The 17030-nt window shown below is 44.2% G+C and overlaps 1 protein-coding gene across 1 annotated transcript; it reads right to left on the minus strand.

Moving 5' to 3' along the window:
- Window positions 1-794: 794 nt before the first annotated feature.
- Window positions 795-1228, minus strand: LOC115501723 (spindle and kinetochore-associated protein 2-like). The gene is given in 2 exon segments (XM_030296887.1): window positions 795-1186; window positions 1189-1228. Coding segments are annotated over 2 exon segments (432 nt in total).
- Window positions 1229-17030: the final 15802 nt, after the last annotated feature.

The following is a 17030-nucleotide window of genomic DNA, read 5'->3' on the forward strand; positions in this document are numbered from 1 at the left end:
TTCTGTCTAATTCTTCCATAAACCATTCTGATTGTACCATGTGCTAGATTAGCCCTTTTTACAAAAGTTGCGGTCCCTGGAGAATTAAAACTTCTGCCCAGGCTTAGGTTTTACTATTGATAAAGCAAGCCATGCATTCCACTAATAAAAAGCAGTTTAAAGCAGATGCATCTAGTTTATTCTATTTTGCAGACCGGTCATAGGTGCTACCTCCCCTATAAACAGTCCACCATCTTTTCAAGTTTTTTTCCCACATGCTTTTTATTTTTATTTATTTATTTATTTTTCACAGAAAAGCCAATTTATTATTACTAATGTTAGCTTTTGTGGAGGATTTTAGGTCACATATTAGCAGTCTCATCAATAATGTGACCATTACCTATAATCAAAACTTTTCAGAAATAAAATTATATACATATATAATGTATAATATAATACAAATATTTTTTCTATCCGTTAATTTGCAAAGCATGCCCATTCATATCTGACTGACCAATAGTACATAAATATCCTTTTATGATAGGCCAGGACATCCATTTTCTCCCAATTATACAAAAACAAATGCAAAATAGTGTTACGTGACTTCCTTGCCTGAAATGATAAGACTGTGTGTACATACATACATTTAAATCCCTTTATTCCCATTCCATGTTTTTGGCTGAACTTTCTTCGTATAATATCTGCCCTTCTTATGAAAGGCATCTCTATCTCTTCTCTTGTGAAAGGCATCACTATCCAGTTACCCAAGCCAAATCTCCTTCTTCTCCATCCCCCCCACCTCTAGTCACTGAGTGCTAACAAGACATCTTCTTAAATCTTTCTGGGATGGATCTCCTCTCCATTAGAATTCCCTTTTGCAAGCCCACTTCTTCATCAGTCAGAACAAAAGATTTTAATTGCTCTGCTGCAGTTTTCTCTCCTTTAGTCAGTGGTGACAGCTCCACATCTGTTTGCTTTCGTAGTTCTTGTATCATGGTCATCGTCTTATTGACAGCACAAATGCGGTTCTTACTGTCTTTCTGTTCTATACCAATTGGTTTAAAGCGGGCATACAAAGTTTGATATCGAGACTTTATTGCTGACAATTCCTTTAAGAAGGTAACTGGATTTCTCCTGCCTGCTGTATCAGGATGACTAGTCTTGATTTCATATTCCAGCCTGTATTGAATGTAATCCAGATCAGAGCTTTCTGGAACATCAGTTCCAGCTTATCGACCTCCGCCTCCATGTTGAATCCCCCACATGCTTTTTAAAGCATTTCCATATTCTGCAATAAGTGTTTCAATCACCTTTTATGGAAACCCACAAGACACTGAACTTAAGGATTTGTATAAACAGCCACAGGCGGTTGTCTTTCGATACCGTACAACGCACGGTCATGAAGAAGGGACCACAAATAAGTCAGCTGATTGCATGTCACTTTAAAACCACTGAATGTAGACTAAAGGCCGCTGAAAGGTTCTAATCAATACTGACTCCAACTTGAACCCCATGAGAAATGCGAGGTATGATGCCGATGTCTTTTCCTAAATCTGGCGATTTCTTTTCTAAGCAGTAATTAAATCAGTGAAAATGATATAGATTTATGTGAGTTGTTCAAATCTTTTTAGCAGCCATCACGAAACCAAAACCCCACCGATACACTTTACACGTCTGCGATTGGCAAATTTTGAAATGTCAGATCCACGCTAATTTATTTTGCAAGCCACTCCAGGAAAGCCAGTCTCAGCCCAAGCCTCCCCCTGCCGGTAGGAGAACGGTTCCAGAAAGTCCTCCAGAGCTGACGTCAGGGCCCAGTGGGCTCTCTTTGTCCCTTCGCTGGCTCCGTGTGGTGTCCCTGTGAAATTTTCTGCTTCTGCTGCCGGCACTGGCATCAGGTCAAACCTGGTTCAACACTTCAGTGTATGCTGAGTCAGAACAGGTGCAGGGATGAAGTAACCACTTTGTATCCACATTTGAATATTTCAGCTCATGAGCAAGCTGGCTCAGGTGTGCTTCCTCCTTTCATCTGCCACCCATTTGCTCAGCCCAGGACCGGTTGTCTGCCCAGCATGACCTGAACAGGTTGCTTCATCCTTGTCATCTGATTGAATTACTGACAGCATGTTTGAAGCTGCCTTTTCGTTCGTAAGAGGCAACTTCTTTCTGCTGTGGAATCATTTCTCCCTTCAGAGCAAAGGGCCCTGGGCCCTGCCGAGACATGGCCCTGAGCTTATGACCGGAGACTGTGGTAGAAGGGAGGCAGTCATGTGTTTGGCCATAGGAGTGTCTCTCCACCTTTCTTTCTTCCAGAGTGGAAGGAAGCACAGAGAAGGAAGAAGCCCCGGCCTCCCTTAGGGACCCAGGAAGGGAAATGAGAAGCTGACTCAGATTCACAAAGAACTTAGCAACGAAAAGGGAGGTCTTCAGCATTTCGTGCTTTCCAAGTGGGCAGTTCCACATGCATACCTACTTTTTAAGGTTAATAGGGATTACGAATGAGGGGCTGGCTTGCAGACTGACATGGGCTGAGGTTGCTGCCGATGAGGAAAATCAAAGCAGTCTATTAGAGACGTCAAGTTCTCCTAGACGCCAGTGACGTTTGCCTTTAACACACAAACAGCTTCTCTGACCTCACAACAGAGATGTCTGAGCCTAGGGCTGGGATCCACTAGAATGGTCCGGAGGTGGTGCTGAGAGAAGGCAGAGTTACATAATCAGAGGTGAGAGGCGGAAAGAACTAGATGCCCAATATCCAGAACACTCTCACACACAAGCACAGGGCTGAGGATGTGCCCTAGAGAGGATATGGCCAAGGTGAGAGGGACGAGCACTGGCAGAGTTAGAGAGGAAGGCAGTTGCATTGACAGTCTCAAAATAATTTTTTCAACAAAAAACAAAAGTGTATTTCTGCAGCCCAAAGTGGAAAGGACTTTTGTTTCTTCCGAAACAAACAAAAAAAATGGGGGTAGGTAGATGAAGGAGGCAAAGGAGTCTTGGTCTGGTATTAGCCAATTCTATAAGGAGGTTAAATAGATCCCCAAGCCATCATGAGGGTACAGAGCTGGAGCACTGGGGTGGGCAGGCTGGGGAGGGTGGGAGCTGAAGGGCCGGTTTTCTCTCCCGGGGAAGCTGGGACCAGGGAAAAGCCCCTGGCTGCAGAAAGCCAGGCAAGCCAGTTGGCCTGGACGCCTCTGGACACGTGATGTGTGGACACTCAGCTCCCTATGCCTGGCAATTTCCGGCACTCTCCCCACCCCACCTTCACCAACCTATTATCAAGAGAAAGGAAAGATATGTTTAATGATCCGAGGGAAGGTTTTCTCTAGAATGAGCCAAATTTTCTCTTCTCATGTAGAAAAGAAAAAGAAAAAACAAGCCGATGGGGCGCTTGGGTGGCTCAGTCGGTTAAGCGTCTGACTTTGGCTTAGGACATGATCTTGTGGTTTGCGAGTTGGAGCCCCGCATCGAGCTCTGTGCTGACAGCTCAGAGCCTGGAGCCTGCTTCGGATTCTGAGTGTTCCTCTCTCTCTGCCCCTCCCCCACTCATACTCTGTCTCTCCCTCTCTCAAAAATAAACATTAAAGAAAATGTTTTTAAAATAAAATACGAGAACCAGAAAAAAAAATTTTTCTAAAGAAAGGAAAAACAAGCTGAGTCATCAGAAAAAAGTTATAATCTTATACTTAGTTGAAACCATGGTGATTATTCTAAAGAAAACAGGTGAGAGACACATGAGACCCACTAGAGATGGAGGCCAGGAGGGGCAATCAGGTAACCCAGGTACACGGTTGACGTGAACTTGGCCACTATCCCCCTTAGAACCAAGACCGCAGCAAACCACGATCTGGGCCAATTGCCAAGGAAGGGGGTGCTGTAACCCTCCCTATTGCAAACTGCTGGGGTGTCTGGTGAAAGCAGGCATCATCTTCTGCTTGTGACCTCGAAAGTGAAGAGCACATGGTCAGTACCCTGCATGGCTCGTTGACCGGTGAGAATCTTTTAAAAGCAAATGGATGGGTGAGATGTATTAAAGGGGACAGTTCTTCCTAAAGGCCACATGAAGGGAATACTGTCAAACCTCTGACCCTCAGAAAGTCATTCAAGGAACCTTCTAGATCTTCCCTCCATATGTCTTCCATGTTTACCATCATCTAACCAGTCTGACCGTGTCAGCGGTGAGACAGCACCCATGGCAGTGTGACCCAGGAAAATACAATAGGGGACCGCCCTGCATGGGGTCTGGGGCCATGTGGAGTGAAGCCATGAGGGGCAGAGAGAGGGACTGGGGTGGCTCTGGAATCCTCGGGCCACATCAGTGCAGCATTGTCCTAAGGTTTATCCTGATGGGAGGCATCCCAAGGCATCCGGCAAACACTCTAGGGCTGAGGTGATAGTGACATCGATATTTTCTTGCTTGATTTTAGCTTTCATTCCCAGGAACATGATCTCAATTTAGAGTTTCCATGGGAAATTCTGCTAGAAATCTTGCCAGTTCTGCCATCCAGGGCTTCCACAAGTGTGCCATCAGCTTATGGCCACTGAGGGAGACTGTCAGGCTGCTTCCAGACAGCTAAGGAACACATTTCTCCAAGTAACCTAGACACTAAGACAGTATTCTCTGAAACATGCATTCAGTACAAAGAATCGTACGGGAAAAAAAAATGTTTGTAGTCACATCAACTTGGGAAATACAGAGCTAAACAAAAGTAAACAGGCTTCTTTGCCGCAGAACTTCCGGGGGGGGGGGGCTCGCCATGTGAGCGGGTGCTGGAATCTACAGCAAGGGGGTCCGTTGTGTGTAGCCTTTCCCACCCTTCTTGGCCATCAATCCCTCCCTCCCCCACCTTCTTCCTCTCAGAGAACCACATGACCTCAGTTGCCCAGAACAGCGTTGCTTTAATACTAACTGAAAATAAAGGATTAGACCACCTGGAAAGCATGCTGTTGGAACCCTAACGGAATAGGCCGTGATCATCAGTGGTGCCTAAATTCCATAAAGGTGAAAGCCCACAGGGAATGTCACCATGTATGGATCAGTCTGATGCCAACCGAACCCACTGATGCACCCTCATATCACAAAAAGAGAGGCACTCCTAGGTGTGTACACCAAAGAAATAACATAGGCGTTCAAGCAAAAATTGGTACACGAATGTTCATTGCATCACTGTTCACAAAAGTCAAAAGGTGAAAACAACCCAAACGTCCATCGACTGACTGATGAATAAATACAATATGGCGTATCTGGGCAACGGAACGTGATTCAGCCATGAAGAGAAATGAAGACCTCACATGTGCTGCAATGTGGATGAACCTTGAGAACACCATCCTAAGTGAAAGAAGCTGTCCTAAAAGGCCACATATTATACGATTCCATTTATATAAAATACCCCTGGACACAAAAAGCCATTAGTGGCTTCCAGGGCTGGCGGAGGGAGCGATCGGAGAATGGGTCAAGGGTTTTTTTGGGGGGTGATGGAAAAGTTCTGGAATTAGTGATGGTTGTACAACATTGTGCATGTCCTAAATGCCTCTGGATGGCACACTTTAATATGGCTTAAATGGTACGTTTGATGTTAGATGTATTTTACTACAAAGAGAGAGAGAAGGAGGGAGAGAAAGCAGTAAAGGAAGGTGTACCTTTCTGATGGGGTGCAACAGGCCGTTCACAGCACCTCCTATGAGATAGTCTTGCCAAAAAATCCAACTCGATTATGCCTCTGGGCTACCAGTTTATAGGAAAACAGGAAAGGGAAACATTCAACAACTCAATGCAGGTGCATTCAGCAAAATGGAAAATGAGGGTCACCTAAGGAACAAATCACCAGATTTCTTCAACAAATAAAAGATAAAGAGGGAAAAAAAGTGGGAGGGTGGACAGTCAGAGTTTAAAAGATTTACAAGAGCTATCAGCCGAATGCAATGTGTGAACCATATTTGGATTGTGATTAAACAAGTTAAGTTTGTTTGTTTGTTTGTTCGTTTTAAGTATTAACGTGACAACCAAGGACATTTGATTACCGACTGGATTTTTTTTTTATATTAAGGAAGTATTGTTAAGCTTGTAGCTGTGATAATGACATTATGGTGATGCAAAAGGATTTTATTTTTAGAAATACATACTGAAGCATTCATGGATGAAAAGATATGTGTGGGATTTGTCATAAAGTAATTCAGTACAAGGAAGGGGAAGAAAATGGATGGCAGTTTAGAAGAAACAAGATTAGCCATAAATTGATAACTGCTGGAAGCTGGGTATTCTAATTTTGTATTAAGTTTGAAAATGTCAGGGGCACCTAGGTGGCTCAGTCAGTTAAGCATCCAACTTCAGCTCAGGTCACGATCTCGCAGTTTGTGAGTTTGAGCCCCGTGTCAGGCTCAGTGCTGACAGCCCAGAGCCTGGAACCTGCTTCGGATTCTGTGTCTCCCTCTCTCTCTGCCCCTCCCCTGCTTGCACTCTGTCTCTCAAAAATGAATATAACATTAAAGAATTTTTTTTAGAAAATGTCCATCCAAGATGTATTTTGAAAATACATTGCCGAGCAACGAATGAAAAGAAGGACCTAAGTCTTGGACGTGGGGTAATTTTCTTTTGTCTTTTCTTTTTTTTTTTTTTTTTAACATTTATTTATTTTTGAGAGACAGAGCATGAGCAGGGGAGGGGCAGAGAGAGAGGGAGACACAATCTGAAGCAGGTTCCAGGCTCCAAGCTATCAGCACAGAGCCCGATGCGGGCTCGAACCCACAAACCGCAAGATCATGACCTGAGCCGAAGTCGGACACTTAACCGACTGAGCCACCCAGGTGCCCCCGGGGGTAATTTTCTAATGATCACATCTCTGGTAGATGTGGGATGTTCAGATTAGACCCAGAAATTGTAAGCCTGGGATTTTTATATTTGCTTTCCATCCTTCCTGCCATGTTTGAGAAAGAAGATAACCATTCTTGTAAAGCAGGGTCGTGTCAAGGAGAGCAAAAATAAAAGCATTTTTTGAATGTTTGCTGCATGCATGTATTAATTTTTTTTTTTTTAAGTTTTTTAGGGGCACCTGGGTGGCTCAGTTGGTTAAGAGGCCAAGTCTTTTTTTATTTTTATTTTTGTTTTTCTTAATTATTTTTTATAGAACACAACGGGGGAGGAGAAGAGAGAGGGAGACACAGAATCCGAAGCAGGCTCCAGGTTCTGAGCTGTCAGCATAGAGCCCGACGCTGGGTGCAAACCCAGAGACCGTGAGATCATGACCTGAGCTGAAGTCGGTTGCCCAACCAACTGAGCCACCCAGGTGCCCCTTAAGCAGCCAACTCTTGATTCATGATCTCACTGTTGGTGAGTTGGAGCCCTGCGTTGGGTTCTGTGCTGACAGTGCTGAGCCTGCTTAGGATTCTCTCTCTCTCCCTCTCTCCCCCTCTATGTAAACAAACAAACAAACAAACAAACAAATAGAAATGTATTATTTTGAGAGAGAGAGCATGAGTGGGGCAGGGGCAGAGAGAGAGAGTTCCAAGCAGGCTCAGTGCCGTCAGCACAGAACCTGGTGCGGGGCTGGAACTCACCAACAGTGAGATCATGACCTGAGCCGAGATCAAGAGTTGGCAGCCTAACCAACTGAGTCACCCAGGCACCCCTGCATGTATTAATTTCTTATTCACTATCTTCTAATAGCTTCCCATCCCACTAAGATTAAATATAAATTCTTTACCATGTTCCATGATGTCCAGTATGATTTCGCACCGAATACCATTCTCCCTTCCTGTTGCATAGGCCTCCTGCTATTTTTTGAAAACAGTTGGTATTCTCCTGCCTCAGGGCCTTTGCACTCACTATTCTCACCACCTGGAGTACCTTTCCCCCAGCTAACTGCGTGGTTCTCTCCTTTATCTCCTTCAAGTCAGACTTTCCCTAGGCACTTCCTTAGGGAACACAGGCATGTGCTCCTGTGCACATACCATCACTTGCCTCTCCTTTATCTCTTTCCCCCTGCTTTATTTATATCTTGTAGCATTTATTACCCTCCCCCCACCCCTGACAAATTACTTGTTGATTGTCTGTCTGCCCCCAGTGGACTGCAAACTCCAATAGACCTGGGCTTTGTTTTATTCACAAAACAATGCCTGACACACAGTAGGTGCTCATTAAATATTTATGGAATTAATTAATTTAGTGCGCACCAAAACTGTGTAGGTAAACATGCCCATGTATTCAGGAGGGGGGGGATGGCTGTGGCTGAAATGTGTTTTCATACTGGCCCAGTCCCTCCTGGGTTAGCTGGATCTAGTTAAACTGGGCCAAGATGTCTGCAGGGTATGCAAATGCTTTGCAGTGGAAGGAGATTCAGTCCATTCCAGTGTAGAGCAGCGATCTGGAGGAAGTGTTCTAGAATTCTGCTGAGGCTGGGGTGACTCTTCTTTTCTTGAGAAGAGTGAAATTAGATGAAGGCCCAGCTAAGGAGTGGCAGCGTCTGCTGGGGAAAAAAAACTTGGGAGAAATGACACAAGCGGACAGAGTGTTTAGGGGTCACAAGAATGCAATGGACTCAGAGTCTACAGATGGTTCCAGGTGCTTCAGTGAATTTGTTTCCGGGGAGAGCACGCCAATTCACAGATGAATAAGCGATTCCGAGTGGTAAATATTGGACAAGCAACCATGTGTGGGAGGAGAATTGGGCCCTGATAGCTGTCGAATGTATTTGGAAGAATTTCACTCCTGCCCGAGATGACCTCTTGAGCTGCTCTTCAGGTTGCTGTACAGAGGAATCTGGGTTTTTTCCTAAAGGAATCCAGGTAGCTAATAACCCCCCTTAGCACCCAGGTCGACAACTCACACTTCAGAAGCTGGGCTTTGTGGGTTATGTACGCCTGCACCCTAAAACTGCAAAGAAACTGAGTTTCCATATGTCGGAGAAGAGAGTCGTGAGCCTATCTCCTCGAGAAACAGCCCGGTTGAAGCCACAGAGTGGGGAGAGGGACCCGTGTCTTCTCAGCTGCTCACTTCCTAGAAGCTGTACGGCAAAATAGCGTGTTAACGATGTGAATATTTAAATCAACAAGGTGGTCCTGCTGAGCACAAGATTCCTATAGGAAACATTTTGGTAGAATAAATAATCCTTAATGTACAGTTTCAAAAATGAAACACATTTCTGTACTTCCAGTTCCTACATGGCAAAGCATCTCTTGACATCAGCCAGTTTCTGATCTGTAAGCCACCTCGCTGAATTTCAGTGTCAGCTACGCCAAATAACATCTCTTGGCTGTGAAAAGATTTTCTGGCAGGCTCTCAGAGACACGGACAGATGGCATTCCGTTGGGGGTACTCCCAGCTCTTTGTTTTAGCAAATATTGACACTTTTGTAGGAAACAGATCCAGATCCTCTTTCTTCCTAACTCATCTTGGCAATCCTGAAGGTTTGGAGAGAGATAGTTCCATAGAATCGGGACAGTGCACTTGCCACAATTACAAAAGGCATATAGCAAGGAGGGTAATGGTCATGGTTGATTGATGCTCGCAAAGGTCACAAACTAGTAAGCAATATTCTGTGATCACAAATCACTTACAAATAGCAATGAGAGAGGACAGGTGGGGAGAGGGGACCACGTGAAGGAAAAGCCTCTCCAAAAAAATTCCCATTACTGTAGCAAGTGGTTTTAAGATCCCCAAAATATGTATAAAAAAGAGTGTATCGTGGAGTTATAAAAGTGAAAATATAACAACAACCTAAACCTTCATCAGCAGCAAACTGTTTGACTAAATCAAGATACATCCATATTATAGGATATATTGCAGCCTATAAAGATGACAGTATGGACCTGTATTTGTTTAATATGGAAGATGCAATCAATAGAAGTGTTTTTTAAAATTTTTTAATCTTTATTTATTTTTGAGGGAGAGACAGAGTGTGAGCAGGGGAGGAGCAGAGAGAGAGGGAGACACAGAACCCGAAGCAGGCTCCAGGCTCTGAGCTGTCAGCACAGAGCCCGACGCGGGGCTCGAACTCACAGACCACGAGATCATGACCCGAGCCGAAGTCGGACGCTCAACCGACTGAGCCACCCGAGCGCCCCAGAAGTGGTTTTTTAAAAGCAGGTACGAAAACCAAGTTGTTACAAAAACAACTTATCTTGACAAAATTATTATAGAACTCACATGTTATATACGTTATAAAAATTATTTTTATAAAATGTGTGTGTGTGTGTGTGTGTCAGAGAGAGAGAGAGAGAGAGACAGAGAGAGACAGAGAGAGAGGGAGACATTGCCTGAGGCTTTTGCTGGGGGCCTTGCTGCAAGAGTGAGGGAAAGAACAAAACAAGTCAGGGCAGAGGGAGCCTTGCAGGTAAGACATGGGGACAGGGTAAAAAAGGTTCAAATGGCTTCCGAACCAAGCCTCCCGCCCATCTGTCCTTACCGGAACAGGCCTCCCGAGAGCCAACATCAAAACTCTCTGTTTCAGCATCACCCCTTCCATACCCCGGTTCTGAGGGTGCCATGAACTCAGTGGTACCCAGAGTATCCTGATCTTTACTCAGGAAAAATTACTTCCTATATAATAACAAGAACAATGCCAAGATGAAGAGAAATAGTAAACTTGACTGCATTAGTTTTCTAGAACTGCCATGGCAAATTACCACACGAAAAGCTTGGTGACTTGAAACAGAAATGTATCTGTCACATGTGGTTCGGAGGTGACATGTGCAAAACCAAGGTCCTGGGAGAGCTGTGCTCCCCCGGAATGTTCTAGGGGAGAATCCTTGTTGCCTCTTCTGGCTTCCAGTGGCTCCTGGCGCTCCATGGCTTATGGTGGCATTGCTCTGATCTCTGCCTCTGTCTTCACACCGCCTTCTTCTCTGTGTGTCTGTGTCCTTTTCTGTGTGTGTCTGTGTCCTTCCTCTGTGTGTCAGTGGATTCAGGGCCCACCCTAATCTGGTATGATCTCACCTCAATCCTCACCTTATTATATCTGCGGAGACCCTATTTCCAATTTAGGTCACAGCCTGAGGTTTGGGGTGGATGTGAATTTTGGGGGGACTATTCGGCCTACTGTAATATCATAGACAACATTTGTTCAGCAAGCAACAACTCTGACTAGAATTTACCTGTTTAAGGAGCGCCTGCGTCACTCATCGGTTAAGCGTCCAACTTCAGCTTAGGTCATGATCTCACGGTTTGTGAGTTCGAGCCTCACGTCAGGCTCAGGGCTGACAGCTCAGAGCCTGGAGGCTGCTTGGGATTCTGGGTCTCCCTCTCTTTCTCTGCCCCTCCCCTGCTCGCACTCTGTCTCTCTCAAAAATAAGTAAGCATTAAAGAAATTAAGAATTTACCTGTTTACAAAAGGAGGCAGAAGGCAGGTAGGGATCGGCAGGAGGCTCAGAATCAGTTCTCCATGGCCCAGAAAGCCCTGCCTCTGTCGTGTAGTTTGACGGAGCGCTGCCTTGGAATTAAGATCTGATAGAGATTCTGGAGTACAGGACAACAAAACTAGGAATTAGAGAAAACTAGCAAGGACAAAGAAACAGTTAAGCAGGAATTATTAATGATGTGCATTACCAAAGAGAACATTATAGCTGCTATCAAAAATATAAATATGCTTGAAGGAGATGATCAAGTAAGTGAGAGACTTCAGGTGCTAAACTAACCATCAGTTCAAAGAATAAAATACCCGTCAACTTTACTAAATAATGGTCAGGGTCGTTGGCCTCAAAACTAGTTTCTTAGTGTAAAGGGGCACTAAGTGGGGCCTCTAGAAACTGGACTTACATTGATCCCCACTCAAGGATTCTTAGGTTTTCTACGCTCTGGATGATCAATGACTTTCCCCACAACCCAAGTTATGTGCAGCTTCCCTATCGTCAAATAATGTGACATTGCAGGATAGAGATCAATGTGTTAGCCTTTCCAGATGTCATCACCCAGGTAGATGTACTAACAAAAAAAGGAAGACACATCAGAAAGTCAGGGGGAGACCCGTACATGTTCCCCTTCCAGTTGGAGATTTAACCAAGAGGAGAGTGTGTTTTCTTCTCCAGAGCTATGTGGTGGTGCTTTTTTAGGACCAAAGGCCTCACAGTCAAGTGAGAACACGAGTTTGGTAGCAATCAAACATGGTTCCTCATTCATTGCCAAGACTTTCAGAGACATTGACGGCAAGAAGGGAACTTAGAAAGCTGTCAGGTTCAAGTTCTCTCTGTGCAGGTAAGAGGCCCAAGGTCCAGATATGTAGGGTCCCCCTTCCAAAATGACTTGTTTAGGTGAAACTAGGATTAGACTCAGGAGTCCCAAGCTTTCTTCATGATATGCTTTGAACATTCTCACCAAGCAGCATTTCTTTTTTTAATTTTTTTTAACACTTAATCATTTTTGAGAGAGAGACAGAGAGAGACAGAGCATGCGCAGGGGAGGGGCAGAGAGAGATGGAGACACAGAATCCAAAGCAGGCTCCAGGCTCTGAGCTGTCAGCACACAGCCCAACGCGGGGCTCGAACCCACCAACCGCAAGATCATGACCTGAGTTGAAGTCAGACAGTTAACTGACTGAGCCACCCAGGCACTCCAGCATTTCTTAAACACCTAGAGTATAAATGGGTAAAGTGTTGACCTACTTTGAACATGCCACTCTAGGTTTGCATTAGTATATTAAGTCACTGGGAGTGCTAAAATAATATCCTCAGTCGAAAAGAGTAGGTGCTGAATGAGTGGTTTCTAAATGAATGGAATGCAGAATAAGACCAAAGGACAGTGGCTCCCCAGATGTGCCAAAGACAGATATTCAGGCTCTCCTCTTGTCTTGGAAACACTACGAGTCCCCACCTTCCAGCTTCCTTTGCTGCTAAGTGTGGCCATGTGGCCGAGTTCTGGCCAATGGAATGTGAGTAGAAGTCATGGGTGCCACTTTCAGGCCCAGCCCATCAAACCCTCCTCCCATGCTTGGTCTTCACTCTCTTTCTTCATCACCAGCCAATGGAGAAGATGCTGAGGACGGGGAAGAAGACAGAGCCACAATAAGGAAATGGCCTGTGTCCTCAAATGACCCAAAAAAGTGCAGACTCTCCTTATCCCAAACACTTTTTTGAACAGTGAAATAAGAAGTCAACTTTCACTGGGTTAAGCCACTGAGATTTGGGGGTCATTTACTGTAGTGGTTAGCCACTCTGATTCTGTTTGTGTGGGTGGTTAATCAGAACGAGCCCCACAATATTTTAGGTGGTAGGCACTTCAGTTGTGATGGACAGGACCAAGGTTGGCAATGCTAATTTCTTTTGTTCCCAAACGTGGATGGTGCAAACTCGTAGATTTCTCATTCCCTGCTGATCAGCCTCACTCTGTCTCCCATGCCTCTCTTCATAATTCCCTTTCTGTTGTCTGTGTGTCTTAAACACACACACATACACACACACACAACGATCAAACTCTGGAACTTTAACCTGAATATAAGAATTCTTATTCATACTACAGAGACCAGGTGGGAGGAAGCAAAACCCTTTAGATTGTGAGTTCCTTGGCATTGGCCTAGCCTTAAACAAACCTATTTCTCACATAAGGAGTCTGAGGCTCCCCAATCGGTGGTGTGTGTTTCATCCTAACAAGACTGTAAGGTAGAAATCAAAACTGTACCCTAAATACAGGATTGGTTATTTTTGTGTAATAGATCAAAAAGGAAGAGCACGATACAATTAGGTATCAGTTGATTCATCATCACCAAGACTGGTACCAGATAGCAAATGAGGCCATTCTTAAATCTATTTTGCAGAAGCCTCTGGTAAAATGTCTTAACAACTGCAGAGCCATTTAAATTCTAGTGACTAATATCTGTTTGGAAACTAGCGATGCTTAATTCTTCCTCCTAGGTAAAATGACTTCTGCCTGAATTCATGTCGTGGACTTTTAATGGGCTATTTTGCTCAATCCCGGAATTTCTACTACAAATTGAAATTTTTCTGTGGCTAATATTAGCGAAACTTTCAAAAGAAGGATTGCAAAGTTCTAACGTGTTTTCTTTTTTGCTGATTTTGGATAGATACTTACAAGGAGTTGCCACAGAAGAAAGCACGGGAGCTCAATTCACAGCAGCTCTTGATGGCTATGTTTTCATAGTAACTATCCTTCATGCCAAGTTACAATCTTACATTTATGATTGGGGTAAACAAGATTATTGTATCTAAGGACCAGGATGTGCTGCTGCAATGCTACTTGGTAGTTATAAATTATTCATTGACTATATCACTAACCACACAGCACAATTACAGTTGCATTTTCAGTGTTTCTTTCCACTTGTCTGATGTCCTCTTCTGACACAGGGTGTGTTAGTTATCTAGGCTGTGTAACAAATTACCCCAAGATTTAGTGGTTGGAAAGAACATTTGTTATCTTAGAGTTTTTTTCTGGGTCACAATGTGCCACTTAGATACATCCTCTGGCTTGAGGGTCTTCTGCAAGGTGTAATCGAGAAGCTAGAGTGGGCTACAGTCATCTCAGACCTCAACTGGGATAAAATGTGCTTCAAAGCTCACTCAAGAGACCATTGGCAGGCCTCAGGGTCTCACTGGCTATTGGCTGAAGACATGAGTGCCTTGCCACATGAGCTTGTTCATAGGGTATTTGCAACACAGCGGCCCTCTCCAAGAAGGCGAGAGTAAGAGATGGAGAGAGGAGGTGAGTGCTATGGTCTGAATTCTTGTGTGCCCCCAAAATTCATGTATTGAAACCTATCCCCCCAAGATGATGTTATTAGGAGGCATGACCTTTGGGAGGTGGGTAGGTCATGAGGATGGAACTATCGTGAATGAGATTAGTGCCTTTATAAAAGCTGCTGAGAAAGCTCCCTTGCCCCTTCCACCAGGTAAGGATACAACCGGATGTCGGCATTCTGCAGCCCGGAAGAGGGTTCCCACCAAAACCCACCCACAGTGGCACATTGATCTTGGATTCCCAGGCTCCAGAACAATAGACTTATGAGCCACCCAGTCCTATGTTATTTTTTTATGGCAGCCAGAACAAATTCAGCAAGCAAAAAAGAAGCCACTGAGTCTTTTTGTAACCTAACCTCGAGGATGACATCCCATCACTTTTGGCATAGTCTATATGTTAGAAGTAAATCACTAGGCTCCACCCACACACAGGGCAAGGGGAGCCCAGGAAGTCATCTTAGAACCCGCCTACCTCACAGGAATGCCATTTAAAGCCGTGCTTTGCAAAGTAATCCTGATGAAGGAGCCCTTTTCTTCCCCCCCACCATCTGTTGAACGTCGATACTTTTTTAAAATAAATATTCATTTCTAAAAAAATAACAAAGGCATAAAAAAGCAAACCCACTGGATGTCGCATAATGTCAAACTGCTATAAAAACTTCTAAACACTTTTGATTCTATTACTTACCTCATGAGGACCAGAAACAAATAGTTTGTGGATTGGCACCAGTCTCGGACCATCCTTTGAGTAGCAACAATTTAAGGATTTTAATAAATGCAGGTTACTTTTCAAGGCTGTTACAAGACAATCGTTTGTACTTTTCACTTGGCTACTTCTGGATGGTGGGGTTCCAGAAATTTTAAAAAAACTGAGTAGAAGTCATTCCTTCTGTTTGCACTCCACTCTCTCTGCAAACCTAAAACTGGGGTCTTTTGTTTTGATTAAAGTCAAGAGTGTGTGGAACTGATCCTGAGTCTCCTGTTTAAGATTTTACTGCAAGGTCCTTTATAGGCCCTCCTCGTCACTAATCTGTGAGCTAGAATTAAGGCACTTTGGAATGAAGCAGTCTGACAAATAATATGATTATCCACGTGCTTATTTATTTATTCTTTCTTTATATTTAAAGATTTTTTTTTTTTATTAAATAATCTCTACACCCAACGTGGGCCTCAAACTCACAACCCCAAGATCAAGAGTTGCACGCTCCACCGACTGAGCCAGCCAGGTGCCCCTCCATGCACATTTTTGAAGATGAGGGACCAACCCCTTTCCCAACTAATGTTAGGAAGTTTGAGGGCCCTTCCTGATGCTAGTCTGTTACTCAGATCCCTGAAAACGCTTCTCAAGTGTAAATTCCTCAACTCAACTGAAAACAGTCTTTCTGGAGCACCAACTCTGTGCAAGGTTCTGGAAGATAAGACCTTGAAGAGAGCCCCATCCCTGTTCTCACCTGGTTTACAGCACTTCCTTAATGGTCACGTACATCTCAATATTTTCCCACGTGAGTACATCCTTTCTCTTGTTTCTAAGTGTGTCACATATCTATATCTAATCTCCCTAATAAAATCATAAACTCACCAAGCAAAAGTATCCATTTCATGTCCTTCAGTCTTCGGCAACAGCATCAGGCAATTTAGTAGGTCCTTGTAAAAACCGGAATTCGGTGGACATTCACTGAGCCCAGAGCCTGAATCCCCAGCCCAGGCACTAAGTGCTGTGAACAAGGCTTCTGTCCCAAACCTCACTAGGCTGGCGGTCATCCCTCTTCTTGCCTCTTTGTCACCCCTTAACCCATCCTTCAAGGCTTAAAGCAGAAGCAACTTTAAGAAGTCTGCTTCTGCCCCCCTGGTTCTCAGTGGGGAAAATGAAATCTAGTGTGAACTTTTCACACCGGGCCCAGAAGAGAGAACTATGTCGAGAAAGGGGCTTTTAAAAACAAGTCTTTCTTGCTCAGCTCCTCACACAATTGCCAAACCTCAGTTGGTCATCCCCTTCTATTCTCTCCCTGCTCCAAGGAAGGGAGTGAGGGTTAGTAAAAGCTACTTTTGCAAGGCCCCGTACTGAGTACCATGTGAGCACAGAAGTGAGCCAAACAGGTTTTTTTTGTTTTTGTTTTTTTGTTTTTTTTTTATCCTCAATAATTTACAATGGGCAAATGAGACGTATCCTCCACTATAATACAAAGTGGAATGGGCCAAGTGTTGCACTGTGGGAGAATATGGGGGGGGGGAGAGATTAATTCCAAATGGTGAAAATTCAGAGGATGTATTTTTGGGGTAAGCCTCGGAGGACGGGTGACATAAATAATGAGTAACACAGAACACTTTCTATGCCAAGTGCTGTGGTTAGTGGTCTGCATGCATCTCATTTAGGG

Source organism: Lynx canadensis, chromosome A2 (genome assembly GCF_007474595.2).
Source record: "Lynx canadensis isolate LIC74 chromosome A2, mLynCan4.pri.v2, whole genome shotgun sequence".
NCBI lineage: Eukaryota > Metazoa > Chordata > Mammalia > Carnivora > Felidae > Lynx > Lynx canadensis.